Genomic DNA, 27,609 nt, shown 5'->3' with positions numbered 1-27,609 from the left:
TATGCTGATTTTAAGTCCTTTGGGTATAGGCCGAGGAGTGGGATAACTGGGTCAAATGGTAGGTCCATTCCAAGTTTTCTAAGGAATCTCCACACTGCTTTCCAGAGTGACTGCACTAATTTGCAGCCCTACCAGCAATGTATGAGTGTACTTTTTTCCCCACATCCTCGCCAACACCTATTGTTGCTTGTATTCTTGATAATCACCATTCTAATTGGGGTGAGATGGGGATTTCATATCATTTTCACACATCACAAAATATTATTTTTCTTTCTTTTCTCCCAACCATTTAAAAATGTAAAAAAAAAAAAAAAAAAAAAAGACTTTTAACTTGTAGGACTTGCAGAATTTGGCCTGAGGGCCATGGGTTTGTGACCCTTGGCCTTTGATATACAAAGAGCACCTGCAACTTGGCAAGAAAAGGCAAAAGACACACACTGTAAACAACTGAGCTGCAGAAGAAATCACGTGGCCAATAAGCATTTGAACTTCTGTGTGGAAGGTCTCCTGTTGACTGAGAACAATAATGGCAAATAATCCCCATGTCCCTGGTGATGGATATGGAAAATGACAAAACCAAAATCGTGTGGCGGGGGAGGGGGCGGTGATAACACTGATCCTTTCCCAATACATTCTTTCCCAGTTACAAGACAGGCCCTGCGGAGGAGATATCCATCAAGTCTGGAATGAAAGTCTCTGGGAAGAGGCCAAAGCATTGATCCTTCCCCAAACAAATCCTTTTCCAGATACTGACCACTGACCCCAGACCCTCCATCTGGCCCAGTAAAAACAAACCTCAAATTACTGAGTGTCCAAACTGACAGGTTCTGTCATTAATTAAGTCACCTCTCAGTGTAAAATATAAACGCAAAGACTCTCTCTTTGACCAGTAGCTCATTTTCCACCAGGAAAGTGGGTCCATCAGAGGCACAACTCCATTGCTAAATAAAGGCTCTGCTGATCCGAGAAGTTTGCACCCAGCTTGGTCCTTTTGTGCTAATACCTGGAAGCTTTCCTTAAGAAACCAGAACCAGTCTGTTGACCATTAAGTGCCTGATGAAACTAGTAACTCAGAATAGGGCTGAAAAGAGGGTAAGGGTGTGTCATACCTAGCCTACTCAACACCCGGAGCATGTCATCTTTAACTCCTTCCCTGAGCAACGTTATTTCCAGTAATCACTGTGAAATGAAACCAGGCCTACCGTTGAAGGCATTACACATTTCAAAACAGATTCGGCTCCTGTCTCCATAATCTCCTCTTCTGTTTTTTATTTTTCTTCCTTGTGCTTGGACAGTGCCCACCTTACACTAATCTAGGTACTGTGCAAAGGGACTTTTCAGATGAATTATCGTCCTAAATCAGTTGACCTTTATAAAGCAAGGGGCATTATCTGGATGAGTCTGACCTAATAACATGGGCCCTCTAAAAGCAGTTTCTCTGGCTGGTGCAAGAACTTTCTAAAAAGAAAAGTAGCTTGACTCCAACACCTTGATTTCAAGTCTTGTAAAACACCAAGCAGCAAAACCAGCTATGCTGTGCCCAGACTTCTGACCACAGATAGATCTGAGAGTTAATAAATGCATGTTGTCTTAAGCCACTAAGGTTGTGCTAACTGTGCAGCAACAGAACACCAATGTACCCCTTATGTCCTGCACCCTGGGGGGCAGCTCTCACCCTCCCCTGTGAGTGCCTAAGAGTAAGAAACCTTAGGGAGAGTAATGTGTTTTCTCTCCCATCCCTCCCCTGACCTGACCACATCCTGCTCCATCCTGATTGAGGACAAAAATGTGCTCCAGTTCTCCCTGGTCCCTTCCCTCATCTCACTCCTAGGACCCCCTCTTTGGTGCATAGATTTGAGAATCCCTGCTCTGGAAAAACCCCAAACAATTAATCAGCAACTCCCTAATTATATGTTCACACAACTTCCAGCCTTTTTTTTTTTTTTTTTTCCTTTTTTAATATGGTAAATGAGGCTGCAGAGAACATCTGCAGAGAACATGCTAAGTACATAGAACTAAGCCTGCATTTGGGCTTGTTTCCTTAAGGTAGGATCTGCTGTCAGGAGGGAGGGACATTTTTTAGCCAGTGGCTCACAGGGAATCCCAGAGACTTGGGAGGACGAGGCAGGAGGATGGCAAGTTTGAGTCCAGCTTCAGCAATTCAGTGCCACCCTGCTCCAAAAAGAGGAAAAAGAGAGGGGCGGGGGACAGTGTGGGGCAGGCTATGCAGCTCAGTGATAGAGCGGCCCTGGATTCCAGTAATTAGTACCACAAAGAAAAAGGAAGGAACACTTTTTAAAAGGCTCTATATAGTGCCAAATTGCTGTCCTGAAAGACCTTATCAGTCTTCCATTCTATCCAGAGTATGGTGTCCTAAGGTCATCTGATGCAAGTGAGGTCAATGAAAACTCTGGCTCCAACAATTAGGAAATATTTCAGGGGGAGAAGCCTCTTACCATCTTACCCCTAAACTCTCTCCTTAGTGACCACCCTCGCTCCCAACCTCCCAATCCCGCACTGGGAACCTCTGCCTAGAAATCTAAAAGCACCCAACTAAATCAGGAGTCACCTTTCCACCCCGTACGCACCGAAGTGTCCCCGATTCAGAAGGGAGACCCATCCCTGCGACTGGGTGACAAGCACAATGGCCACGACAACCAGATTCGCCACGGAAGCCGCCTTTTAGGATGAACCGGCGGCCCATCAGGGCGGGAATGGAGGGCGGCAAGGGGTTCTGCAGGGACCACGCGTCCTTCCTCTCCCGCGCGGGCACAGTAAGTTTCGGACATTCGAAGACGTGTACACGACACGCCTGCGCACTCAGGTACGGGACAAAAGGGGACAAACAGCATCACCGAGCTCCTCGGAACTGGCCACGCTGGAAAACAGGGGTCCCCGGAGCTCGGTCGCGTGACGTCAGACGCGCGGCGGGAGAGAGCCGCGCAGGCGCAGTGGGGCGGCCCGGGCGCCGGGCCGCGCAGGCGCACGCTGCGCAAACCATTTGGCGGGTTTTTCCGGCCGCTGGGTCCTGCGCACCCCGGAGGTAGCTTTTCCCAGGCAGGACCTTCTCCCTCTCGAGGCTTCCGCGCCTTCCCTGCGGGGTGCTGGGGGGCTGCCCCTACATTTAAAAAATAGTATTTCTGTGCGCTGACGCCTGGGCCCGAGGTCCCGGGTCCTTTGGTCCCGTCCGGCCTCCCGCCCGAGAGTGAAAGGATAAGAGCACCTCGTCCTGCGCGTCGCCCTGCTCGCCCGCGGACAGGGCTCGGGTCCGAGCCGGGCGGGCCAGGCCCCGGCCCCTGCTGGGTCGCCATGTCCGCGTCCACCCAGCAGCTGGCGGAGGAGCTGCAGATCTTCGGCCTGGACTGTGAGGAGGTCCTGATTGAGAAACGTGAGTCCCTCGCCGCCGCGCCCCCGGCCCGGGCCTTGTTGGCCGCGCGCGAGGAGTTAGGGGAGTAGAGGCTGGGGACGTGGGGACTTCAGAGTGCGCGTGGGGTGCCCTGGGGCCCGAAACAAAAATGGCAATGATAACAATATGGAGCACGGTTTTAAATCTACCCGAGGCGTCCGGAAGGTGGAATTGGGACGTGCTAGGTGCAGACTGGACCCCGATGGCATCTCCGAGGTCAGAGGTTATTGAAGCAAGAGGGGTTTTAAATCGGAGCTCTCTGTTCTTGGCTCCTCCATTTCCAGTCCACACAAACTCTTCACCGACCCGTCACGTCTCTCATCAACCTGTTGGTGGTCTGCACAAATACGAACCCCTTAAGGTGGGTTCCTACATTTGAATTTTAGCTTTGGAAGGAACCTTGTGGAGCCTGTCAGCTCCCTCTGTTTTTAGATGGAGGAACACAGAAAAGGAGAGTTAATTGCTGAAGGTATGTGTGAACCCCCGTCCCCTGCCTCAGAGTCCAGCGCTCCATCAAGTGGACCAAGGGTAAGGAATTATTTGAAGCACAGCCTCAGGAGATGTGAAGTTCTGTTTTAGAATTGGGATGGGTGTGCATCTGCCCTCGCCACTCATCAACATTTGGTTGTTGCTGTTTTGCAGTCCTGGGGATGGAACCCAGGGCATCCTGTGGGTGCTCGGCAAGTGTGGTGCCCCTGAGCCCCTCCCCCAGCCCTTCATCCACATTTTAAACTTCTTTGAGATATAAGACCAGAATACAAACATATTATTTTGTGATGAGAAGTTCCTTTCATAGACACCAGAATATTTCAAGTCCTTAAGGAGACTTGAAGGAAGACTCAAGGAGACTTGAATAAGAAACTAGTCAAAAACTTGTTTGGTGAACATGAAATCAAAATAGGAGAAATTAGTTATGGGAACCAAATTTGTACCAGCTTCAGACCAAGATACCTGCTGATCCAACTCACGTAGGGCCACTTGGGCAGAGGTGCTGGAATTCTAGAATTTACTTTCATAATTATTAACCTCAACAGGACCTTGATATTGCTTCACAGTCAACCATGTTTCCCTGGTCTTTTCTGAGTCTGCTAGATAACTCTTTTTTTCCCTTCTCTTCCTTTAACGTCTTCTGTCCCACCCTCACTTGAAACTGACGAACTTGCTTCCTGTGTTGCTGAGAAAATAGAAGTATTAGAAAACGTCCATCAGGGGCTGGGGTTGTGGCTCAGTGGTAGAGCACTTGCCTAGCATGTGTGAGGCACTGGGTTTGCCTCACTCCATTCACAACTAAAAAAATATTGGAAAGAAAAAAGAAAACTTCCATCAGCTGCTACCATACTTCTTCCCTACCTGTGTCTGTGGCATATACCTAGACTTCTGTTACAGTGAATAAACCCCATATTCCTTGCAAAAGCCAGCCTACTTGAGTCCTAAATTCCATTTCTTCTCACTTACTTAAGGACATCACTCCAGTAATTCTCCCCTCTTACATTTTCTAGGAGTTTATTGGAGGGAAGTATTGTGGATTGAACCCAGGGTACTTTACCACTGAGCTACATCCCCAGTTCTTTTTATTTTATTTTTAATTTTGAGACAGGGTCTTGCTAAGCTGCTGAGGCTAGCCTCCTGCCTCAGCCTCTAAAGTCACTGGGATTACAGGTGTGCACCACTGTGTCTGGCACCTATTTCTGTTTTTAATCTCTCCAAGGTTTGTTTTTTCCCTAAATAGCATAGAAATGCTGTTCTCACTCCATCTTTAACGTACCCTATTGGCCCCACTTTCAACAGGAGCTGTCCTTCCCAATCACAGCAAACCTCAAAGGGTTGTCTGTGCTTGCTGTCTTCACGGTGCTCCTCCTCAGACTCCTGCCAGTGAGCTTTTCCATCACACCATTTTACTGAAACTGCTGTTGCTAAGATCCCTAGTGACCTTCACCTTACCAAAGCCAGGGATGATTTCTCAGTCCTTATCTCAAATTATCAGCAGTATTTAACACTGTTCATCATTTCCTATTTATTTATTTTGGTGTGGAGTCGTACGGTGCCGCCCAGGCTGGCCTCAAACTCCAGATTCTCTCCTGCCTGGGCCTCCCATATACCTGGGTGTACTCCACAGCTCCTGGCTCATTTCCTCTTCCTTAGTACACGTTTTTCTCGCAGCTTCTCCGCTCCTGCTCCTGGTCTTTCTTAGGCCTTGCTTGTCACCACTCCCAGGCTTCGCAGGTTCATCATATATCCCCCCCCCCCCCCCCCCCCCCCCCCCCCCCCCCGTGCTGGGGATTGAACCCAGGGCCTTGTGCTTGCGAGGCAAGCACTCTACCAACTGAGCTATCTCCCCAGCCCGGTTCATCCTCATTTTAACATTGGAGCACCCAGAGCTCAGATCTAGGGTCGCTGATTTCTGGATATTCTGCCTGGGTCTCCCCTGATCTCATGAATTTACATCCTGTATATTTGCTGCTGGTTCCCAGATTTGTGTCTCAGCCCAGACCTCTCACCCAACTGCAGGCTGTCTGTCCTGCCTACTTGATGCCTCCTGTTGGATGTCTGATTGGCCAGGCCAATCCAGCTGCAGGCCTCCGACTACGCTCCTGTCACCCCGCTCCCACGAGCAGTTCCTCCTGCTTTCTTCCCCATCTCGGTTAATGATCACTCCACCTCTCCACTTGCATAGCCTTGGCTTGGTTTTTTATATCTCACATCTGGTCAGCAAACCCCATTGGCTTTACCTTCAAGATGTATCTTTTCTTTATTTTTTTTTCCCACTATTTTTTAAAATTCTTTTTAGATACATGTGACAGTAGAGTGTATCTTGACTTACCATACATACACACGCGGAGGATACATTCTAATTAGGACCCTGTTCTTGTGTTGTCCTTGGTGTGAAATTTCACTGGTGGTATATTCATATGTGCACATAGGGAAGTTATGCCTGTTTTGATCTCCTGTCTTTTCAGGCTTTTTCTTGCCCAGAGTCCACCACTTCTCACCACCTCCACTGCCACTATCATTTCTTATCTCACTTGGATTTCGCCATGATTTTCTTTATTTCTTTCTTTCTCTCTCTCTCTCTGTCTTTCAGGTACTGGAAGCCAAATTCATGCTAGGCCAGTGTTCTACTAAGCTGCAGCCCCAGCCCCCCATGATTTTCTTAATTGCCTCCCCAGATCCTGTCCTTGTCCCCTTCAGTCTGTGCTTAACACAACAGCCAGAGAGATCCTGTTAAATGGAAGTCAGATCCCTTCTGTTCAGACCTCTGGTGACTCCCTGCTTGCTCAGCGCGCTGGGATTCCAGGGTAGTTACAGGACCAGCACTTTGGACCCCTTCACCCTTTCAGCTCCTCTTCCCTCTTTGCTCACTGCCCACATGACCTTACTGATCCTGCCTCTACCTCAGGGTCTTTGCCCTTGTGGCTCCCTCTCCTGAACGTCTCCCCTAAACACCTCATGGCAGACTCCTTGACTTCCTTCAAGTCTACTCGCAAACATCATCTTCTCAGAGTCCTTCCCTAATCACCATATTTGAATTTTCCAACCCCTCCCCCAGCTTCCTGATCCCTTCCCAGCTTTATTTTTCTACATAGCACATTTAGCCGTCTAGCATATCACATATTTTACTTGTTTATTTGATACGCTTCATGAGAACAAGGGTTCTTTATTCCGTCGACTGCTGTGTTCCCAGTGCCTAGAACAGTGCTGCACTAGTAGATACTGAATAAATATCAACCGAGAAAATAGAGGATTATCTTCACTTTGCAAGATGAAAACAAAGAAACCAAGTTCTTACCTGTCCCCTTTCCCTCCTGTAGTGGCAGAGCTTTGTGTTCTGTATGGACAGAACGAGGAGGGGATGGTGGGTGAGCTCATAGCCTTCTGCACCAGCACAGGGAAGGCTCGCCTCACCCCGGAGGTCCTGAGCACGTTCGAGCATGAGGTAAGAACCAAGTGTCGGCAAACCACAACGTCCTTCTGCTCTGTAGGGGAGGTGTTGACGTATTGAGAGTGCGGGCTTTGGAATCAGACCTGGACTCCAGTCCCACTGTGAACTTGGGCAGCCTACTTATATCTGGGAGCCTCAGATTTCTCTTCTGTTGTGGATTCTAATAATCCATATTTTTGTGATTAAATGAGAATAGATGTAAAGCACCTAAAATGACTCAGAAGATGGTGTTATTAAAATTGTTATCTTTGATTGTATTTTGAATGCCTCTTATTACCTCAAGGCTGTGGGAAATGCCTCCCCTGTTATGAGACTATGGAATAATAGTTCACTGTCTTTTATTCCTCAGATTCTGAGCAAACGATTGTCTAAGACCTGGCATGGCAGCTCCAAGGACAGTGGGCACGCAGGCGCTAGAGACATCGTTTCTATACAAGAGCTGTATCCTTTCCTGCTGAAAGTTTTGCATCAAGTCACATATTGTACTTTACAATTTGTCTGTGGCTGCATGTGTAACTTAAACTCAACTAATGAAAGTAACCTAATGTTTACATTTCTTATCTAATCAGCCCTTGCCTTAAGTGGAAATTTGTTATTGTTTTCCTTAACCAGTGTTTTTAGAATTGAAGTAGAAGAAGAGGAGACCCTTTTGAACTCTTACACCACACCCTCTAAGGTGAATATACAGTGTGTGCAAATTGCATTCTGTAAGTAGCACTTCTTAACATTATCACAATGTGTATAGATCTGAAGGGGAATAATCAGTCACTCCCCTGTGTTCCTATTCTATTTCCATTATGCATTTTCCTTTCCAATTAGATGCATAAATATTTTTACATAATAATTCTTGTGAACATATAGTTATCCTGCCTTTTTCAGCAAGCATATCATAAGTATTTTTATAAATATAATTTCTCCATAATTGCCCCTTTTTTAATGGTTACAGAGTCTCATACCAGCTGGAGGTACTGTAATTGAATAATCCAATTCTGTGGTGTTGGACCTCAATGTGAGGGGTCAGGTAGGGTAATGGTAAAGTATTGCCTTCAAAGTCTGAGTAAACCAGGTGCAGTGGGGTGTGCCTGTCATCCCAGTCCTTGAGAGGCTGGGTGGGGGGATCACTTGACTCAGGAGTTCAGAACAGCCTGGACAACATACGGAGAAGCTGTTTCATGGGCTGGGGATATATCTCAGTTGATAGAGTACTTGCCTTGTGTGCACACAACCCTGGGTTCAATTCCTAGCACTGCAAAAAAAGAAGAGAGAACCTATTTCAGAAAAGTAAAAGGTGGGGCTGGGTAGATAGTTCAGTTGGTTGAGCGCTTGCCTCACAAGCACAAAGCCCCAGGTTCAATCCCCAGCACCACAAAAAAAAAAAAAAAGAAAAGTAAAAGGCACTGATGGGTGCTGCCCTTAAGAAGCATCCCCCATCTTAGATGACTTGAAGGTGAAATCAGTAAAGAAAGAACCAGGTCCCCCTCGGCAAAGTATTCAGCCATAGCCATTACTCTTTTTTGTGTGTGTGTGTGTGTGTGTGTGTGTGTGTGGCACCGGGGATTAAACCCAGGGTGCTCTACTACCAGTCTACATCCCAAGCCCTTTATTTAGTTTTTATTTTAGTTCAGGGTCTTGCTACGTTGCTGAGGCTGGCTTTGAACTTTCGATCCTCTTGCCTCAGCCTCCTGAGCTGCTAGGATTACAAGTGTGTGCCACCTCACCCAGCTGTAATTATCCTTTATGCTAATTGAATTTGTGGGGATCCATGGTCATGGAATAAGCCGAAATTTTTCAAAGCAGATCACATCCTAAGAAGGTAAGTTGTTTAGGTACAGCCAACTGAAGAGCAGGGGAACCAAAAACGTGCCCTATGAATTTGCAAACACAAACCAGGTCCATATAATATGGGAAATTGAAGCTCAGTGTTAGAATACCTGCCTAGCATGGACAAGGCTGTGTGGTTGAATCCCAGGTTCACTTCCAAAATTACAGGAAATATATCCCTTAGAGCTTAAGATTTGAGACTATATATAAAATGCTTGATTTCCCCCAAAGATGGTTTTATTCAGAATCCATATTGCAGTGAAGTATACCTCCATTCTTCCTTTGTTCAGGCCAAGAACTCTGTAGACCTCCAATCCTCTTTTTCTGACACCCACATCCAACTTAGCTTCCAGTCCCACCTTGCCACCTCTCACCACCTCTGTCCCCTGAACAACTTAAGAGCCTCTGTTCCAGTCCTTGGCTCTTTCTGCCTTGGCCTCTCACCGATTCTCCCCACAGCAGCCAGTGTTCCTTTCAGAAGAAAGGCAGGCCAGGTCTCTCTCACTCACACCTCTCTGCGCTCCCCGCCCTCCCTGTGGACATTCACAACCTGAGCGAGGGAGCAAACCAGTGTCTGAGCTGGTCCACCCTGCCCTGCCAGCCACACTGATCTCCTTTCTGGTCTTCAGACATGACAAAAATGAAAAATGTGTCCAGCTCAAACCTGCCTCAAATAGCAGACTGCGCCTCATCCCCTCCTGCGTCGTATCGCCTCGCTTTGTTTTTCTCCACAGGGCTTGATGCCCGACGTGGTGTGTGTCGTTTCGGTGCCTCCATCGGGGGAAGCTCCTGGGGGATGGACACTGGTTCATCTGCTGCTTTTCCCTAACGTTTGGCCATAGGAGTTGTTGAAGTATAGAAGGATCTTTAAGGGAAGTAGTTTGAGAAAATGTATCAAAACCATAAATTCTTTTTTACCCCTCGTCTCAGTAATTTTCCTAGCAAAAATCTTTCCTGAGGTGGGTGGAGAGGGTGCGCCAGGCTCAGTGGTTAGTGCTTGCCTGGCATGTGCAGGAGCCCTGGCCTCCATCCCTGGCCCTGAAGGAATGTCTCCCGAGGAAAGAATCCAGATTGTATGCATGAAGATAAGCCTCTCAGCATTATTTGTAATCACCAGAAATGAGAAACAACCCATAATCCAGCAATAGACAATTAGTTATGTAAATTTTCATACATCAATTCAAATAGCACAGGTACTCAAAAGGATAAAGATTATAATGAGGGGTCAGGGTTGCAACTCATTGGTAGAACACTTGCCTAGCGCGTGAGGCCCTGGGTTCCATCCTCAGCACCACATAAAAACAAATAAATAAATAAAGGTATTGTGTTCATCTATAACAAAAAATTTTTTTTAGATATCATAATGCTATGGAAAGCACTTATACGTTAAGAATATAAAAATCAGTATTAGGGACTGGGAATGTGGCTCAGTAGTAGCCTGTGCCAGGCTCCTAGTCCACAAAAAATAAACAACAATAATTAAGTTGTTAAAAAAAAAAAAATCAGTCTTAAAATATCTAAAGTTGGGACTGAAGTTGTGGCTCAGTGGTAGAGTGCTTGTCTATCATATGTGAGGCCCTGGCTTCAGTACTGAGCACCACATATAAATAAAGTAAAAGATCCATTGACAACTAAAAAAAAATTTAAAAAAATCTAAAGTTTACATTTAAACTAAGATCACTCACACACATGCACACGCATGTGCGTGTGCGCGTATGTGTGTATTTATATTCCCCCCAGTACTGGGGATTGAATCCAGGGCTTTGCACATTCTAGGCAAACACTCTACCTCTGAACTATATCCCCAGTCCTAATTTATGTATATCTAAAACTGGGAAAATATTAAATAGTATTAAGGAATATTCAAAAATGGTTATTATATAAGGAAAGTAGCATAGGGTGTTTTTGTTGATCTGGTTTCCACCTCAGGTACTCGCTCTTCTTGGCTTCTGTCTCCTGCATCACCACCCTCAGCTGGGTGACGTTGCTTAAATACACCAGCAGGAGGAGCTCTTGGGCAGGAAAAGCTGCCCAAGCTCCTGGTTGTGGGCTGGGCAAGGATTTCTTTCCTGTTGAACTCCAGTTATCCTAGACTTTGGGGACCTCTGGGTCTCTGGATTTTATCCTCCATTGTGGGCTTATCTTTGCATTCTTGTTGATGAGCCAGGAAAAAAAAAAAAAAAAGCACCAAACCCAGAAGTGACCATCGATGAGGTGTTTGCTAAGTATTCTCCAAGTATGAGCTCAACCACGTTATCTGCTGGAGTCAGTCCCGTCTTTAATTTGGAAAATGTGTGGTAGACTTGGCCAAAGTAAGTGTAACACGGTTCCATCCTTTCTCAGGAAAATGTGTGCAAGCACATCAAAACTGCATTGCCAAACTCAGGTCTGCTCTAAAGCAAAGAGGCAGGAACAGAAAGTGAGCACACAAAGATTTGACAGGATAGATTGCCCACCTGGTGATCGTTTTTTGGAAAATATTTATAATGGGTCTGATGGCACATACCTGTAATCCCAGCAACTCAGGAAGCTGAGGCAGGGGAATTGCTAGTTAGATGCCAGCCTGGGCAACTTAGTGAGACCCTGTCTCAATAAAATTTTGAAAGGGGCTGGGAAGATAACTCAGTGGTAGAGCATCCCTGGGTTCCATTGCCTGTACCACAAAAAAACAAAAAACAAAAAATTATTTAAAAACATCGCTTGTGTTTTTCTGTAATTTCCTTCAAAATGGGGCTGGTGTCCTGGTGCATGTTGGATTGTAGTTGTTGAAGATTTCTTTTTGGGATTATGCTTGGAAGATGCGACCTTAAGGAACCAACCATCCTGTTCCTATCTTGTGACCTTCACTAGGGCACCGACTGCCCTTTTCTTCCTAAGAAACTCTACATGTAATTAGCACTTGGGTCCACAGTGACCAGGGTCTTGTTTTGTTTTGTTCCCAGGGTCCTCAGAAGCGAGCAATCACCACACCAGAAACTCCCCTGACCAAAAGGAGTCTGTCTGCTCGTAGCCCACATCAGCTCCTCTCTCCGTCAAGTTTCTCCCCAAGGTATGGATCACGCTCATTCAGGTGCCTGGAAGGAAGGCCTCCCCCCCCCGATTTCTCTGGCTGCCTGGCAGGCCGACTGCAGAGTAGCTCATTAACCAGGGGTGGGTGTGCACTCTGGCTCGCCGCCTGCTCTCTGCCTTCCAGCTCTTTCTTCCCTGGTGGAAAAATCCTGTTCCTTGTAGCAGCTAGGGGAGACCCACTTTCCACCCAGTTCTCTGGGGCTCATTTCCTAGGTCAGGAACTGAGACCTTCTATTGGAAACAACTTGCCTGCTCAGAAGCCTGGAGTCTTAGGATCTTGCCAGTAGAAACAGATAGACTTTTGCCTGCTTCTGGTAGTTTGTGTTTCTTACTTCTTTTTGTAATCTTGAATATTTATTTTTAAAAAAGCAAAGCACACATCTTTGGTCATAATGTTGCATAACCTGTTTGTCGTTCCTCACTCGGATTATAGCTAGTTTCTGAGAGTTTTCTTGTCGCCATGAATCTACACGATAACTTAATTGTTATTTTTGTCCCTGCTGCCACCACTGCACATAAATCCACAAAGATCATGTGTGATTTTTTTGAAATCCGTAAATGATACATCTCACGTTAGGGAACTCTGTAGGTACGTGCTTTGCTGAGTGGACGTGTTTACAGGTACTGCCACTTCAGGTGACGCTCGGGAGTGGTGACGTTAACTACTTAGGGAAATCCTGACCACCAGGAGTCACCACCCCTATGTGGATCCCTTCCAGGCCAATCAGTACACCTTGGAAAGGCAGGGAGGAACAGAAGCTATGCAGGCGTTCAGGATGAACGGTCGTGAACTTTGAAGGACAGTTTGTTTCCACCAGGGTCCAATACTGTTGGGCGAGATCTCAGACTGTTTGAAAACAAGCTTCACTCAGGGCATCTTGAAACCCAGTGGACGGTGATGCTTTTTGTAGAGGCTCAGGCCCTTGCCAGAGCTACGTGCTGCAAACGGCAGCCCTTTGAAACCTGTGCACCACCAGTGTGAAGGGGCTGGGGAGCCTCACGAGGAGGAACTCAGAGAAGTCGGGAAGCGCTGCCTCGTCAGTTTTTGACACACGCTAGTAAAGCTGATGTCAGAGGCTGGCTTTGTACTTTGTGAAAGTGACTTGTAAATTATTCAGGTAGAGGCAGCACCGGAGATAGAGATAATTAGCTGAGCTCATTTTCTGTAGCATCTGTCTAGGAAGGAGTGGTGGCCCCATTACAGCGGTGCCCATGCGAGACTAGTTCCTGGAGAGTTTGGGTGCACTACATGAAGCCCGTTTTAAATAGACCCATCTGGAGGCAGGCGATGCTCACGGCCGAAAGATTGGCAGCGCCTACGCAGGTCAGCAACACCCATGTGTTCTGTGTAATTTCCCAGCCAGGGAGTAAAACTCGGAGAGCTCGTCAGCCGAGCCTTGGAGCTTGGGGACGTTTGCTCGCTAGCTGACTTAATTCATCAAGCTGCACTCCGTAGACACTGGGGAAAGTTGGGTCATTTTGCTAACTTCATTTTTTGAGTTTTTTTCCTGCCTTGAACTATGCTATGAATTTTTATATATTCTCCGCAACTTCTGACTCACCCACGGTTCCAGGCTGACGTTAGGGCCTGATAAATGCTGACAATTCATAAGACAAAAGGAAAATGATACCGAAACTTGCTTATCATTCCATTCAGAGTTTGAGTTTTGTTTGACTTTGTTTAGTTTTAATGCCAGGAAAACGACAACCTTTTAAAGTTATGTTCCTGTCTTTAAACTTCTCTAAACATGTTTGGTATTCTTCCTCGGCCTGGTATTCCTCAGCCTCTCATTCCTGAAATTCCTGAAAGGTCCAGGTCTGTCCAATCCCATTATGCTGATTAAAAGTGGCTTGGTTTTCCTCCCAGGCCCCGCTTCCAGAATAACCTTGTTTGATTCCTCTCTCGTGCTTCCCTCAGTGCTACTCCCTCCAAGAAGTACAACTCCAGAAATAACCGAGGGGAAGTGGTCACCACCTTTGGCTCTGCACAGGGGGTGTCTTGGTCCGGTAGAGGAGGAGCTGGAAGCATCAGTCTCAAGGCCTTGGGGTGTCCAGAACCACTGACGGGGCGCTACAAATCCATGTTCCAGAAGCTCCCAGACGTTCGAGAAGGTGATTATTTTTCCTTTGAAATTCTTGTGCTTGTAACATGCCCAGGAGGGGCTTAGAGAAGTAACCAAGGCTCAGCTGGGCTGCAGAACAAGCTCCAAGCTGCAGAGCCCTCGGGTGCTGTGCCAAAGGGAGCACTGGAGGTACTGTCGGTGAGTCTCCCGAGCCCATCGCTTTGCCAGGGAAGAAACATACTCATTCCCAGGAATGAAAATGGGAGCCATGAGAGGAATTCAGTTTAAAGTTAAGGACATGTATGGCTTCTTCCTTGAGAGCCCACTCCAGGTTGCCTGACTTGCCCAAAACTTCAGTGGAAGCTGAGGAAAGGGGAGGCTCAGGTGGGTGGGATTCCCACTAACGCCCTGGGGTGGTGCCACATGACCTCCTGTGGCCATGTTTGGCAACAAATATTGGGAAATGGGCTGGGGCTTTCGAAGGTTAAACTGGCCAGATGTCCAGGCCCCTTCTGCTGTAAAACAGCTGACCATAATATTTTATAACATGCTGTGTTTTCTCTTCTCGGCAAGTGAAGTGTCTCAAATGTAATGTGTGTTGACCTCTGGGTTACAGTTCTGACCTGTAAGATAGAAGAGCTCGGCAGTGAACTCAAGGAGCATTATAGGATCGAGGCTTTTACTCCTCTTCTGGTCCCAGCACAAGTGAGTCATCCTGAGCGTTCTCACTAATTAATATGACATTTTTAGATCTGTGGCAGGGAGACTTCTATCTTGTTTGAATTGGGCAAAATGAATCCTTCTGAAGAAGACTTGTGAATGGTCCCTGGTTTTGTGACCAGAGTTATTTTCCTCCCACTTGGATCAGGGTCTTGCTCTAAGCTCAGGTTGAAAGCCTGTCCCCTTAGTGTTGGGGCAGAATGCCCCTGGAGAGTGCCCACAGGTAGAAGCATCCGGGTCCAGGACGAGGTCACAGCGAGCATGGGATCTCCAGAGTCTTGTTACCTCAACAGCGACTTCCCTGGTTTGGTCTCTGTCGTTGCAGACCAGTGACAGCCAGAATCTTTGCATCAGGCTTTAAATCTGGCATATGTGCTGGTGCCTTCTCTCTCAGTTGAAGAGGAGACCATCTACAAGATCCTTTTTGTTCAAGTGTGGTGACTGAGGATTTCATTCATTCTACAACTAAGCTACATCCCCAGCCCTTTTTTATTTTGAGGTACAGTCTCTAAGTTGCTAAGTAAGGCTGGTCTCAAACTTAATAATCCTCCTGCCTCAGTCTCCCAGATATCTAGGTTTACAGATATGCCACCAGACCCAGCTTACAAGAGTCTTCACAGTGTCTTTGTCATGCATTTGCATCCAGGAAAGAATGACAGGAGTTTTGAAGGAATCGGGAGGAAGTACTGGGTGGGGGCAGGGACACACAATCACATAGGAAAGATTAGACTTCCTCTTTTTGTTCTAAAGAGTGGGAACGTGACAGAGGAAGCCATTGGGGGAGAAATTTTGTTCAATCTAATGAAGAACTTCCTGTCCAGAGGCAGCATGGCGTGTGGCTAGGGATGTGGCTCTGGAGCCACAGTCCTGCACTTGAAACCCAGGCTTCACCTGAGTTTGACCTTGGCTGAGTTATCTAACCTCTGCTCTTGTCTTCCTCATCTGTAAAACAGTCATGGCTAGCCCGTAGTTGTAGGCATTAAATGAGTTACTACACGTCAGCCCTGAGAACAGTGCCTGGGAATCAGGCTCCGTACATGGGAGCTATTATGAAGGCCTGGTACTCCCCTTCAAAGCCTCTTAGAGGGGATTGCCTGGTGGGTGGGCCGGTGGTGGACCAGGTGCCCTGTAGGAGTTCTTCTAGCCTCGGACGTTGGTGGCGATGCTGTGGTTGATTCAGGGTGGAGGAGATGCACAGCCAGAAAACGAGTGCTGTGCGTGGTTTGTTTTGCTCTCCCTGCTGCCTTCGGATGTGGCGCTGCTGTCCCAAAGACAGTCATTCTTAAGTCGCTCCATTCCTTCCATAGGAGCCTGTCACCCTGCTGGGTCAGATAGGCTGCGACAGCAACGGGAAACTGAACAGCCAGTCAGTGGTCCTGGAGGGAGACCGGGAGCATTCCTCGGGTGCTCAGATCCCAGTGGATTTGTCTGAGCTCAAAGAGTACTCTCTGTTCCCTGGACAGGTGAGACTGGAGGACCTGCTGGGAGGTGGGCGTGCCCTTTGCACCTGTGCAGGCTGTCCCCGTGGGCAGCTGCTTCTCGGTTTCCATCTCTGATGCTCTGAGATATGGCTGCTAGGCCCAAAGGCACTATTGTAAGGATTTGATTCTCCCTGACTGAAGCTCAGCTTCACAGTCCAAGGCGTGCAACTGTGGACAAGGTACCTAACCTCCTGAGCCACAGTGTCTTTAACTGTAAAATGGGAATGATAATTCTTACCTCATGGGATTGTTGTGAGAATTAGGTCATTTATGTAGAGCGTAATTATCATTACTCTAAAGCCCCTGAGTTTGTTTTCAAGAGCCAGGCATGGCGGCACATGCCTGTAATCTCAGCAACTTGGGAGGCTGAGGCAGGAGAATCACATGTTCAAGACCAGCCTCAGCAACTCAGCAAGACCCTGACTCAAAATAAAAATAAAAAGGGCCAGGGGTGTGACTCAGTGATACAGCACTCCTTGGTTCAATCCCCAATACCGAAAAAAGGAAAAAGAATTTGCTTACAAAATAGTTTAGTTACAAAGTACTTGTAACTACATTAAAGTAACTTACTCCAGACCTCCCATTTATCTCCCTCTTCAGCACTCCTATGTCCTTTCTCTCTTTCAGGTTGTAGTTATGGAAGGAATCAACACCACTGGTAGAAAACTTGTTGCCACCAAACTCTACGAGGTACAGAGTGGTCCCCTCCTCCCTCCTAGTCTGCCCCAGGCACAGGACGTTGGGTTGTAGCCACTGGTCCTCCCTGTAGAGTGGGACCCAGCGCTAGGCCACAGGCTAGCAAACCATTCTGGAAAGGACAGAAAGGAAATATTTAAGGCTGGGCAGGCCATAGGCTCCTGTCAGGGACAAAAGCAACCACAGACAGCTCATAAACAATTGAATGTGGCTGAGTTCTAATAAAATTTTATTTACAAAAATGGACTGCAGCCAGATTTGGCCTTCAGGCTGCAGTGACCTGTCCCTGTTTCAGACGACAGTCTTCCAGAGATTCTCATAGGTTGCTGGGAAAGCATGGGACACCTTTTCTCCTATCCTTGTCCAGAAGCAGACTGGTGTTCCAGGCACCTGTGTTGCTGCACTGGCTGCTGGGCATTTTGCGAGAGTTTATCAGTGCCTGTTGCCTGGGCCGCTTTGCTCTCAGATCGGTTTAGAAAAATGGCAGGTCCTCTCGCTCTTGGACTGTTAGTTCCAAGGGCGACTGAGAAAGGCATGTCCTCCTTCCCACCCCCCCTCTGTTCTCCCACGACACACCTACAGACAGCCCACTCACTTTTCTTACCAAAGTGACTGTGGACCAAGACCTCAGCTGAGCTTTTCTCCTGTTTCAAGGGTGTGCCGCTTCCATTTTATCAGCCCACTGAAGAGGACGGAGGTAAGTTTGGGTTCAAAAGCTGTTTTGCTAACTGCGAGGGTGGCAGACAAGGCTCTGGGAGGGCAGTTGCTCAGGCCCAGAAAGCTGCGAGGACTTGGGGGCACAATCCAAGGACATAGCCCATCTGTGGACATCGGGCCCTTTGTCCAAGAGCCCCAGGTCCGAGCCTCGTGACCTGGTGGCGTTATCACCTCTAACTACAGGAAGCACATCCTTTAAAGATTGCACTAACAGGCATTTGGAAGTTACTTTAAAAAGGAAAAAGATGTGCATTCTTTAAAAAGAACTTATTGGCATCCTGGATCGGATCCTAGAAGAGAAAAGAGCATTGGCAGGAAAACTAGGGACAGCAGGATAAAGCCAGAGGTTTCATTGTAATCAACACACAGAGTGTTGACTCCAAACGCGGCTCATAGTTATGTAAAGTGTCGATGTCAGGGGATGCTGGGCAAGAGGCAGGCAGGAGTCCTGTGCCGTCTCTACCTTCTTAACCAATTCTAAAGTTATTCCAAGATTAAAAGGTTATTTTAAAAGAATCTCTAAGAAAGGCTGGTGTTAATTTGGAACTAGTCTAGATGGGCAAATGCAAAAAGAAATTTTGGCAAACTTCACCTCAAAATATTTGTAGGGAAACTTGAGAACATTATATTAAGCCAAACCCAAAAGGCCAAGGGTTATATGTTTCTCTCATGTGGAAGCTAGAGGGGAAAAAAGAAAAGAAAGGTGGGAGGATCGCGTGGAAATGAGATCAGTAGAGTAGAGGAAAGGTTGTGTGTGTACAAACTGGGAATGTAGCTCAGTGGTAGAGCACTCCTGGGTTCAGTCCCCAGCACCGCCCCCCAAAAATAGATTAGCAATGGATGGCAAGGCTGGCATATTGCCAGTACCCCGTGTGTGTGAACAGGGTGAGGTCATTCTTGGAGATGACAAAATCAGGAATGAAATTTAGCATTTATGATATTTCACAGTATATCAGAAAATATGTGTGTTTAGGGAAAATGTGTGGAAAGGGTGTCGTGGTGGTATTGGATCAACTTCAAGTCATGGAATTAACATGGCTTGGGTGCCAGGAGCTTGAGCTGTGTGCCAGGAGCTTTTGGAAGCAGTTTAATGGGTTGTTAACGAACATTATTTTGCATGAGGAATTAAGTCAGACAGTTGTAGAGATACGAATGAGGCGTGGACCTTGCCCTCTCTGCACTGTCCTCTTGCAGCTTTATGTCTCTGGTAGGCACTGCAGAACCAAACCTGACTGTCCCCTGCCCCACCACCACACAGAACATACGTTTTCCCTTGAATGCCTTGTCTGAGTGTGTGGGGTTGCTTTGGTGGTGGACTGAATCATGCCTCTCCCATCCCTGGAACCTGTGCATATGTTGCCTTATATGGCAAAGAGACCTGCGCATTATTACGTTAAAGACCTTGAGCCGGGGAGATTACACTGGATTACCTAGGGTGCTGCAAGCCATCACCTGGGTCCTTATGAAAGAAGACGACCAAATGACCTGAGTCAGGACAGAAATGTGAGGCTGCTGGCTTCCAAGATGGAAGGTAGAACCATCAGCCAGGGAACACAGGTGGTTTCTAAAAGCTAGAAAAGAAGGAAAATGGGTTCTTCCCCTAGCACCTGCTGCCCTGCCAGCACCTTGGTCTTAGACCTCAGAATCTCCGGAACTGTGAGACTGTAAATTTGTTTTAAGCCACTACGTTTGAGATGATCTGTCACAGAAGTGATAGGAAGCTGATATAACTGCATGCTAGGAAGCAGAGTTCCAGGCTGGGGGTGGCTCAGTGGCGGAGCGCTTGCCGAGCACGCACCAAGACCCCGGGTCTGATCCCTGGGACTGCAGAAATGTCTAAGAAGTCAAAGTCCTTAGGGTTTGTTGTCACTGTGAGCTACAAAACTGGCTCGGTCCAGTGTAAGAATTTGTTCAGGGAAATCGAGGCAGCTCACAGACTGGATGGGGCTGGAGACCCAGGCTTGGGAACCAGGAAATAGGCCTAGCAGCTCACAGGTCCAGGTAACAGGAATCCCCCAGCTCTGTCATCCAGACACCTTGCCTGGAGTAAGTCAGCTCTGGTCTTTCTCCTGTCCTGGGATGGTCCACCTCCAGATTTCAGATACCAGCAGGAAGGTGTGAATGGCCTAAGCTGAGTCATGTGCCTGTCCCTGAGCTGTGGGAGGACAGATCACCTGATTTCCAGCCCCACTTGACTGCCATTTGAGGAGAGGGTGACTCCAAAAGCAGAGCAACCGCTGTTAGAAAGCACAATGGGAAAGAACACCTGCAGCCCCTTCCAGGCCTTCAGCCCACCCTGCCTCTCTGAACTCTCCAGTGCCCCACATTCTTCAGCCACACTGGACCCAGAGGGTCCCCAGTGCCAAGCACCCTTGAGTCTCTGTGCTTTTCTGTACCCTGCCTTTCCTGTTCCCAGAAACAACTCCACAGCATGAACCCAGCTCACTCGGGGAGGGGGAAGGCTTTCCTGACGACTGTGTCCTGTACCTGGTGGGGGTGCCCTTGGAGGACAGGACGGAGTCTTCTTCCTCTCAGGTCCCCTGGTCACACATGCATGGAAACACAGTGTGGGGACTCCAGGGCGTCCTCCAGTGGCCCTTGCTGCTCCCACCATTGCTCTAGCCTGACAGTTCTTTCTGTCTTAGATTTTGAGCAAACCATGGTTGTGGTTGCCTGTGGGCCCTACACCACGTCTGACAGCTTTGCCTACGAGCCCCTGCTCGACCTGATCACCATCATCAACCGCGACCGGCCAGATGTCTGCATCCTGGTAGGAGCCCTCGGGACAGCTCCGTGCAGGGAGGCAGCAGCGGGAACATGGGGGAGTCGGCCTCAGAAAGGGGTCTTGCTGTTCTAAGGCTTTAGGAAATGTGGGTTCTCGTTGGCTTTAAATATTTCTTTAGCTGTCCATCTGCATCTCTGGAGAGGTGAATGTGATCCGGAGGCCTTCACTAACCCTAAACGCCTGTTGTTGCCGCCCTTCATTGATTTTACAGTATTCTCGCCTCGGTTTCATTACTCCAGCTTCCAACTGTTCAGCGTTCTGCTGTTAGCATGTGGTCAGCATGGTGGTCAGTTGCCCGTGCTAGATGTAAAAAGTCAGAAGAAAGCCCAGTGCCCTGGGGAGGGAGCAGTAGTGCCGGTTATGGGGCCCTGGAAGCCTCTCCATCAGGGTCAGGCTCTTGCCTGTGGAGTTGCTGGGTGTCTGCTGCCAACTGTCCCCAGGCTCTCCAGGCAGCCTTGGCAGGACAGGTGGACCCTGGGCAGAGAAGGGCCAGCAGAGTTACCTGGCGGCACGCGCGGACTTGCGCAGTCCTGACTTGTTCTTTTGGTGTCTTTGTCTCTCCCTCTCCGGGCAGTTCGGGCCTTTCCTGGATGCTAAGCATGAACAGGTGGAGGTAAGTGCCTTGGGTGGCGAGGAGGGGACCGAGCACTTCCATTCAGTCCAGGCCTTGCTTTTATTTCCACTTCCCACATCTGTAACAAACCTAAATTAAACCTGTAGCTAGCCACAAAAATATTGTGGCTGGGCATTTTTAATAAATGTCTTGAATTTGAGGCTGACTGGAAGGTAGGGGGAGGGGCATGTAACAATGCACTGGTTTCTTTGTGGTACTTGGTGCTAAGGCACAAGAGGAGTAGCCCAGTGCAGGTACCCCTGGGGTGGGAGCTGTGCTGTCACCCCTGATACGGCCACTGCCCTGAACTGGTGACTTATCTGGCTGTCTTCAGATGCATAAAACAAATGGCCCTTCCTAGGACATCCTGGTCAAGGGCCAGAGCCTCCCGCCCTGACTCGGGCTGTTTCACCTTCCACGGCAGCATCGCCAAGCCCTCTTCCTGCTAGTCTCATTCAGCACATTGATTCTCCCCCACGTCCTCCCCTGCCCACCTGGACTCAGCTCCTGGGGGACAGAGAGCATGTCCTTTTCATCTTTCATCTCCTTCAGCTATGAGCCTGACAGCCATTATCCCAGGGTCACCTAGCAAGTGTCAACAAGTGAATGACACCAGAGGCCACCTCTAAATCCCTGTCCTTTCCCTCCTTGCAGAACTGTCTGCTAACGAGCCCATTTGAAGATGTCTTCAAGCAGTGTCTGCGAACCATCATCGAAGGGACGAGAAGGTCAGAACGCCAATGCTGGGCAGGACCCAGAGCTGCTGCTTCTAGGGCTTCCCACCAAGAAATCGGAACTACTTACACATGAATGGTAGTTCCCGTCCTCATCCTCCTTTTGAACTATGAGATCAGATAGGACCCTTGAACTTCAAGTGTACTGACGCCAAGTGAATGGGAGGCTTTGCAAAGTGCAGAGATAAACAAACTTGAAAGGAAAAGCTGCACCTGCTCTCGCTCTTCCCTCCCCCTTTCGCTTCTCCCTTTTCCCACTGTGTGTTCCCTGATGTCCGTGGGAATGTTCCCGGATGCTCCTGAGGAGTGCTTGGCGACTGGCAGCAAGAGCCCAGGAGGCCCAGGCCTGTCCTCGTGCGAGCATTTTGGGGTGAGCCAGTTCCTTCCCTGAGTCGATGCTTCCGTGTTCGGTGGGACCTGCTGAGGGTGGGATCTTGACTCCTTGCCATAGCCCAACAGAGGACATGGAAGGTCACAGCACTGATACACGAGCTGCGTGGTTCTAATTTGAAAGGAGTCACAGTTCCAGGAAGAGTCTAATGCCTGAAGCAGGAAGTGAGGCAGGAAGCTGATACTCCACTCCTGTCCCTTTCCCCCAGTGCCAGGGGCTGAGAGAAATTGGTGCAGTGATAGGTCTTCTTGTGGGATTTGCTTGCCCACAGCTGAGCTCATAAAAACAAATATTTCTGAAGGCTGCACTGTTGAAAACAAGTCTGTAACAAAGGTGGTTTCAAAACAAGGTGTATAATCTTTCAACTTTGGGCCATGAGAACAGATCCCAAAGGTGATTAGTCATAATACTACCTTCTTGTACCAACGGTGTGGGCCAGTGCGGTAGGCAGCGGACCTGAGAGAAGTCCCCCCAATAATTCACCCCGGAGCTGGGAGACAGACCGGGCCAGAAGCAGACTTCGTCTGACGTCCTCCCTCCCTCCCCCTCTCCCTCACTGAAGGTGATAGGTGCCTTCCCACTTCCCCAGATCTGTCATGACCCTGTCCGGTTCATCGGGTCTGGAGAGGGCCTGGAGCTCAGTAGACTGCCCCCCGTAGAAAGAAAGAAAAGAAAGCAGGAGCAGCGCCGTGTGCCCCTTGTCAGCCCAGGGGGTGGGCAGGGGCTCCAGCAGGGCCCAGCCTAGCTGGTGCTTCCAGTTTGAGGCTGGGTTCTGATTTGGGCTCCTTGCCCCATGTGGTATTGACAGCAGCAATACAAACAAAGAACAGACTAGGCATTGTCACCCTGGGGTGGGTGCCCAGCACCACCAGGCACTTTCATCTGAGGCCAGTGTGTGCCACGGGGCGGGAGCTGCCCCACCCTCCCAGAAACAGTATATAAGTGGTCCTCCGGCAGAGGGTCTCTTGTTCCTAGAGGTCAGGAGTACTGAGCACTGTGCTGCTTTGTGAGTAGAAGCCAGAACCAGCCAGAAGGCACCAGCTCCTGTGCTGTGCATCTGAGGGAGCGGCTGTGACCTTCCCCACCATGATGTATGAGGTTGCGCAATACCGAGATGGTTGGAATTTTCTTCCTGATCCCTCCCCCTGAAGCCGCTTTATAGCCACAAGCAGGAAGCTGTTTCCTCCTTAGCCAGCTCACTTCCAAAGCCAGCCCTGAGACAGCGACTCTGTCCCCTGACAGCAGCCAGCTGGCCTGTTCTTTGCATGCATCACAGACTGTGAGACCTTGAGACCTACAGCCAAGACGGCCCCCAGTCCCCACCCCGCTGGCCCGTTCACCAGTTTCCAGCACCCAAAGGTGGACTCGGATAGCTGCAGTGAGCCTTCAGTGTCAAAGGGATTGTGACTGAGAGGCAGCGTGCCCATGGTCTCAACGTGCCCACTGCAGTCTGGGTTCACTCTTGGAGTAGGCATGATAGGCAAGCAATAGGGTGACAGCAGTCACCAACACCAAGATCACATGGGGAAGTCCCTACACCTGTGCCTGCAGGGCCACAGCATTGTCAGCAAGAGAAGGAGGAGCTGGAAGCAAGAGCTGTTGGCACGCACGCACTCCCAAAGTAACGCTTTACGCCTGTTTGGTTTACAAAAGGGCCCCTCTGCCAAGGAAGCTGAGGAGCCAGGGAAACGGGTTTCCCCCTTTCCTCTTGTGCAGCCGGGGAAAATAAACAGTTGGCCCAGAGAGTTAACAGCTTTCTTCTTCCCCGACATGGTGTGGCCCTGGAGGTCTCCTGCCTCCCTTAGAGTGAACATCTGCTGTCATCTCTGCTTCTACTTGTTGCTGTTGCGTTTTCTTCCATTCTGCAAGACAGGCAGCTCCCAAGTAGAAACCAGGCGCCTTGGTGCAGAGAAGCCCGGCGTATGTCTTGTGTGTCTTCTCCGTCCTGTCGTGGCCCGGCCTCTGGCCAGTCCAGGGGTTTCATCTTGATCTTGGAAATGCTAAGGCAGCCTCAGATCTGCCCAGCTTGCCTGATTTCTCCCTAGGCAGGAGTCCCCAGCTTCCATGGCAGGACGGAGCCTCATGTGAGGGACTGTTCAGTGTCCCGGTGACATGTGTCCAGGGGTGGGGGTCAAACTGCAGGTCTAGTACTGGCTCTGAGACTGGGATTCTTTGGCCAAATCCTTGTCTGTCTAGCTTTTCTAGATCTCAATTTCTTTCCCTTTTTCTAACAAACAATAGTTCCCTCCGCCCCGCTGTGGGTTGCCACAGAGGAAGGGACAGTGTGTCCTGGGCCATACGAGCTGGGTCAAGATGGATGTGTATACTTGAGAGCAAATGGCCTTTCCCTCATGTGTCCCAGGGAGCGGCCTGTCCGGTGCAGAGTGCGTTCCCATCAGCCCTGGCCGAGGGTCTGCTGTGTCAAGCCCTCACTCCTGGCCCAGGGCCCAGCTGCCTGGACCCAGCTGCACTCATGTTCTCCACTGTCTTGTGTTTTGACAAGCAGCTCCGGCTCCCACCTGGTCTTTGTCCCGTCCCTGAGAGATGTGCACCACGAGCCTGTGTACCCTCAGCCCCCTTTCAGCTGCTCGGATCTGTCTCGAGAGGACAAAAAGGTGCCAGCACCCCTCTGACAGCCAGGATGCAGCGAGATGCAAGGCTGCTCTTGGGGGAGGGAGGAGCCTGTTTGGGGTCCCTGCACATTCTGGCTCCCAAACATTCTGAGAAGCAAAGATGGTTGGGTTTGCTGCATGTGGGTGGGTCCCCCAGTGTCCTCCAGGCCCTCAGAGCCCCAGCTGTGGGGAAGAAGTTTGCAGCCGTTCTGGACCAACGTTTGTGTCCACCCCTTCTGGTCCAGCGAGTCCTGTGTGTGTCGGAGCCCTGCAGCCTCTCTGTAAATGGGGTGATCTTCAGTTTGACGTCCACGGATCTGCTGTTCCACATGGGAGCTGAGGAGATCAGTAGGTAAGAAGCGCATTCCAGGCCCACAGGCATGTCGGCCACTCCCTGTGTCCAGTCAGCGGTAGTGCTAGACAGTCCTGAGCGGCACGTCCTAAGGACCACCCTTTATGCCAAATCCTTTGGCCATGCGCATCCCTGCACCCGAGAGTGGTGGGCACGTTTTCCAAACACTCATCTAAACAGCCTCCGAGAGCCCGAAGTTCTGTTCCAGCTTTTAACTAGGTCTTCCCCTCTCCCCCCTCCCTCCCACTCCCTGCTTGTAGGGTGTCCTCTTTGTGGGGGGCGAGCGATGGGTTTACCCTCCAGGGTATTCTCCCAGTGGAATCGCGTGAGGGTTAGACGCAGCCAAATCTGAGCCATTGGGTTTGGCAGCTGGCTCTCCCACCCTCCTCAATGGGGAAGGGACGGGAAGGGACGGCTGAGCGAGGTGGTTTGGCAAGGTGGATGGGTGCTCCTGGTGCTGCTGTGACCTCCTGGGGGTGCAGACCTTGAGTCCACTTGACCGGGCGATGCGTTGTCCTTGATCACCGGGGTCCCTGCTCTGCCTCACCCAGGCGCTGCCTCCCTCCTATGGGGATGGCGCACTCTGCTCCTGGGCAGCTCACCAGGCTGTCCTAGAGGTGGCCTGCTGCTGTGTCTTGGCCACTTAGCTCGGTCGCCCCCTCTTGCTCTCCTTCTTCCTAGCTCTTCCGGAACCTCAGACAGATTCAGCCGCATTCTCAAGCACATCCTGACCCAGAGGAGGTGAGCACGCTCCCAGCAGCCAGCTGCGAAGGGAGTATTTTAGGGTTGTGCAGCAGAGACAGCTTTGATTGTCAGCCTCCCCCAGCCACTCACTATCAGGGAGCATCACCCGGTCATCACAAGCCTGCATTCTGTCCCCCCAAATGAAAGAAGGAGCTGGTTGGTGAAGATAAGCCTGCAGAAGTCGGTGCAGCGGGCCTGGGGTGGAGTCCCAGTCCCTGCTGCAGCTGACTGCCCCTTGTCTCTGCAGCTACTACCCACTGTACCCTCCCCAGGAGGACATGGCCATCGACTATGAGAATTTCTATACCTATGCACAGCTGCCAGTCACCCCAGACATCTTCATAGTCCCCTCAGAGCTGAGGTACTTTGTGAAGGTAGGTTTGTGCTGGCTTCCTTCCAGACTCTCCAGAGCCAGTCTTTGACTTTCTGTCCTCGATCACCCAGCACTCACCCTTTGGAGGTCTGCTGGTGGGCACTGTGGCCTCTGTGACCCAGCCCTGGGTCCTCACAGCCTTGGGGAGGTGGTGGGACAAGGTGACAGGTCTGTGGGTAAAGTGTAGAATGAGCTGTGTCCCGTCCCCAAGAGCAGGAGCCCAGGTGGTGAGTGCAAGACCCTCAGCAGTGGCTCCGCCAAGCTGGGCAGGGTGGCCTGGGAGCACTGCGCCTGTGCCCTGCCTGCCCCCTGAGCTCTGTGACCTCCTGCGGGCTCCTCTGAGGACACTTTAAAGCAGCTCTTGAGTAGTTTTGGTCTCTGCACCGCGAGGCTTGAGTCCATCCCAGGGAAGCCACCCAGACCAGTCCCCCTTTTCCAAGTCAGCCTGCCTGTCCTTGGAGGCAAATCGTTTCTCATCCGGGAGAACAAGAAACAGCTGGGTCGGTTTGTCGCCAAGTGTGAGTGCCGAGTGTCTTCCAGGTCACCTCCTCCTCTATTCTGTCTCAGAGACTCAGAAGCAGTTCAGAAGAACTATGTGGTGGCCTTTGCTTCCATTTTACAAAACCCTTTTTGGAAGCATCCAGCCACTCTGTCACATCAGTCCCCAGCTGAGGGCCTCTGAAGCCAGTCTTCGCCTTCCTTCCCCAGGACAGCCTTGGCTGCATCTGCATGAATCCCGGGCGCCTCACCAAAGGGCAGGTGGGCGGCACCTTTGGCCGCCTGTACCTCAGGAGGCTGCCGGTGGCTGGGGAGGCGAGGCAGAGCCCGTGTGTTGCTGCCCAGGTGGTCAGGATCTGAGTCTTCGGGCCTCTTCTGCCCCAGAGCAGCCCTCCGGTGACTAGTCACAGAGGAGTGGGCTGAGGCCAGGGCTGTGTGGGGCCCTGGCTCCGATCAGGCTTCGGGAAAGGAGCACTTGCTTCGGAATGGCCATCCGAATCTGAGAGGAGAAATGGCAGGAATGCTTTGTGATTTCTCTACGTGAATCAAACCGCAAACAACTTTTGGAGAAATAAAAATAAATTCTGAATGTAA

At 49.7% G+C, this 27,609-nt stretch overlaps 1 protein-coding gene across 3 annotated transcripts; it reads left to right on the top strand.

The window, feature by feature from the left end:
* The first annotated feature begins 117 nt into the window (after window positions 1–117).
* On the top strand, window positions 118–27,609 carry POLA2 (DNA polymerase alpha 2, accessory subunit). Of its 3 annotated transcripts, none has more exons than XM_079102937.1 (18): window positions 2,955–3,388; window positions 7,216–7,340; window positions 7,696–7,787; window positions 7,968–8,022; window positions 12,110–12,216; window positions 14,155–14,348; window positions 14,916–15,004; window positions 16,327–16,482; window positions 17,128–17,190; window positions 17,851–17,893; window positions 20,559–20,683; window positions 21,273–21,311; window positions 21,966–22,039; window positions 24,943–25,051; window positions 25,294–25,400; window positions 26,082–26,141; window positions 26,392–26,518; window positions 27,226–27,609. In XM_079102937.1, the coding sequence occupies exons 1-18, from the start codon at window positions 3,310–3,312 to the stop codon at window positions 27,373–27,375; spliced, it is 1,794 nt and encodes a 597-aa protein (XP_078959063.1). In that variant the 5' UTR covers window positions 2,955–3,309; the 3' UTR covers window positions 27,376–27,609. The 3 variants fall into 3 exon arrangements, with proteins under 3 accessions (XP_078959065.1, XP_078959063.1, XP_078959064.1); XM_079102938.1 differs by lacking the exon at window positions 2,955–3,388 and adding an exon at window positions 3,414–3,934; XM_079102939.1 differs by lacking the exon at window positions 16,327–16,482 and having other exon boundaries at window positions 118–3,388.

Source organism: Sciurus vulgaris (genome assembly GCF_902686455.1).
Source record: "Sciurus vulgaris genome assembly, chromosome: 11".
NCBI classification, from domain to species: domain Eukaryota; kingdom Metazoa; phylum Chordata; class Mammalia; order Rodentia; family Sciuridae; genus Sciurus; species Sciurus vulgaris.
This window is presented reverse-complemented; position numbering and strand designations above follow the sequence as displayed.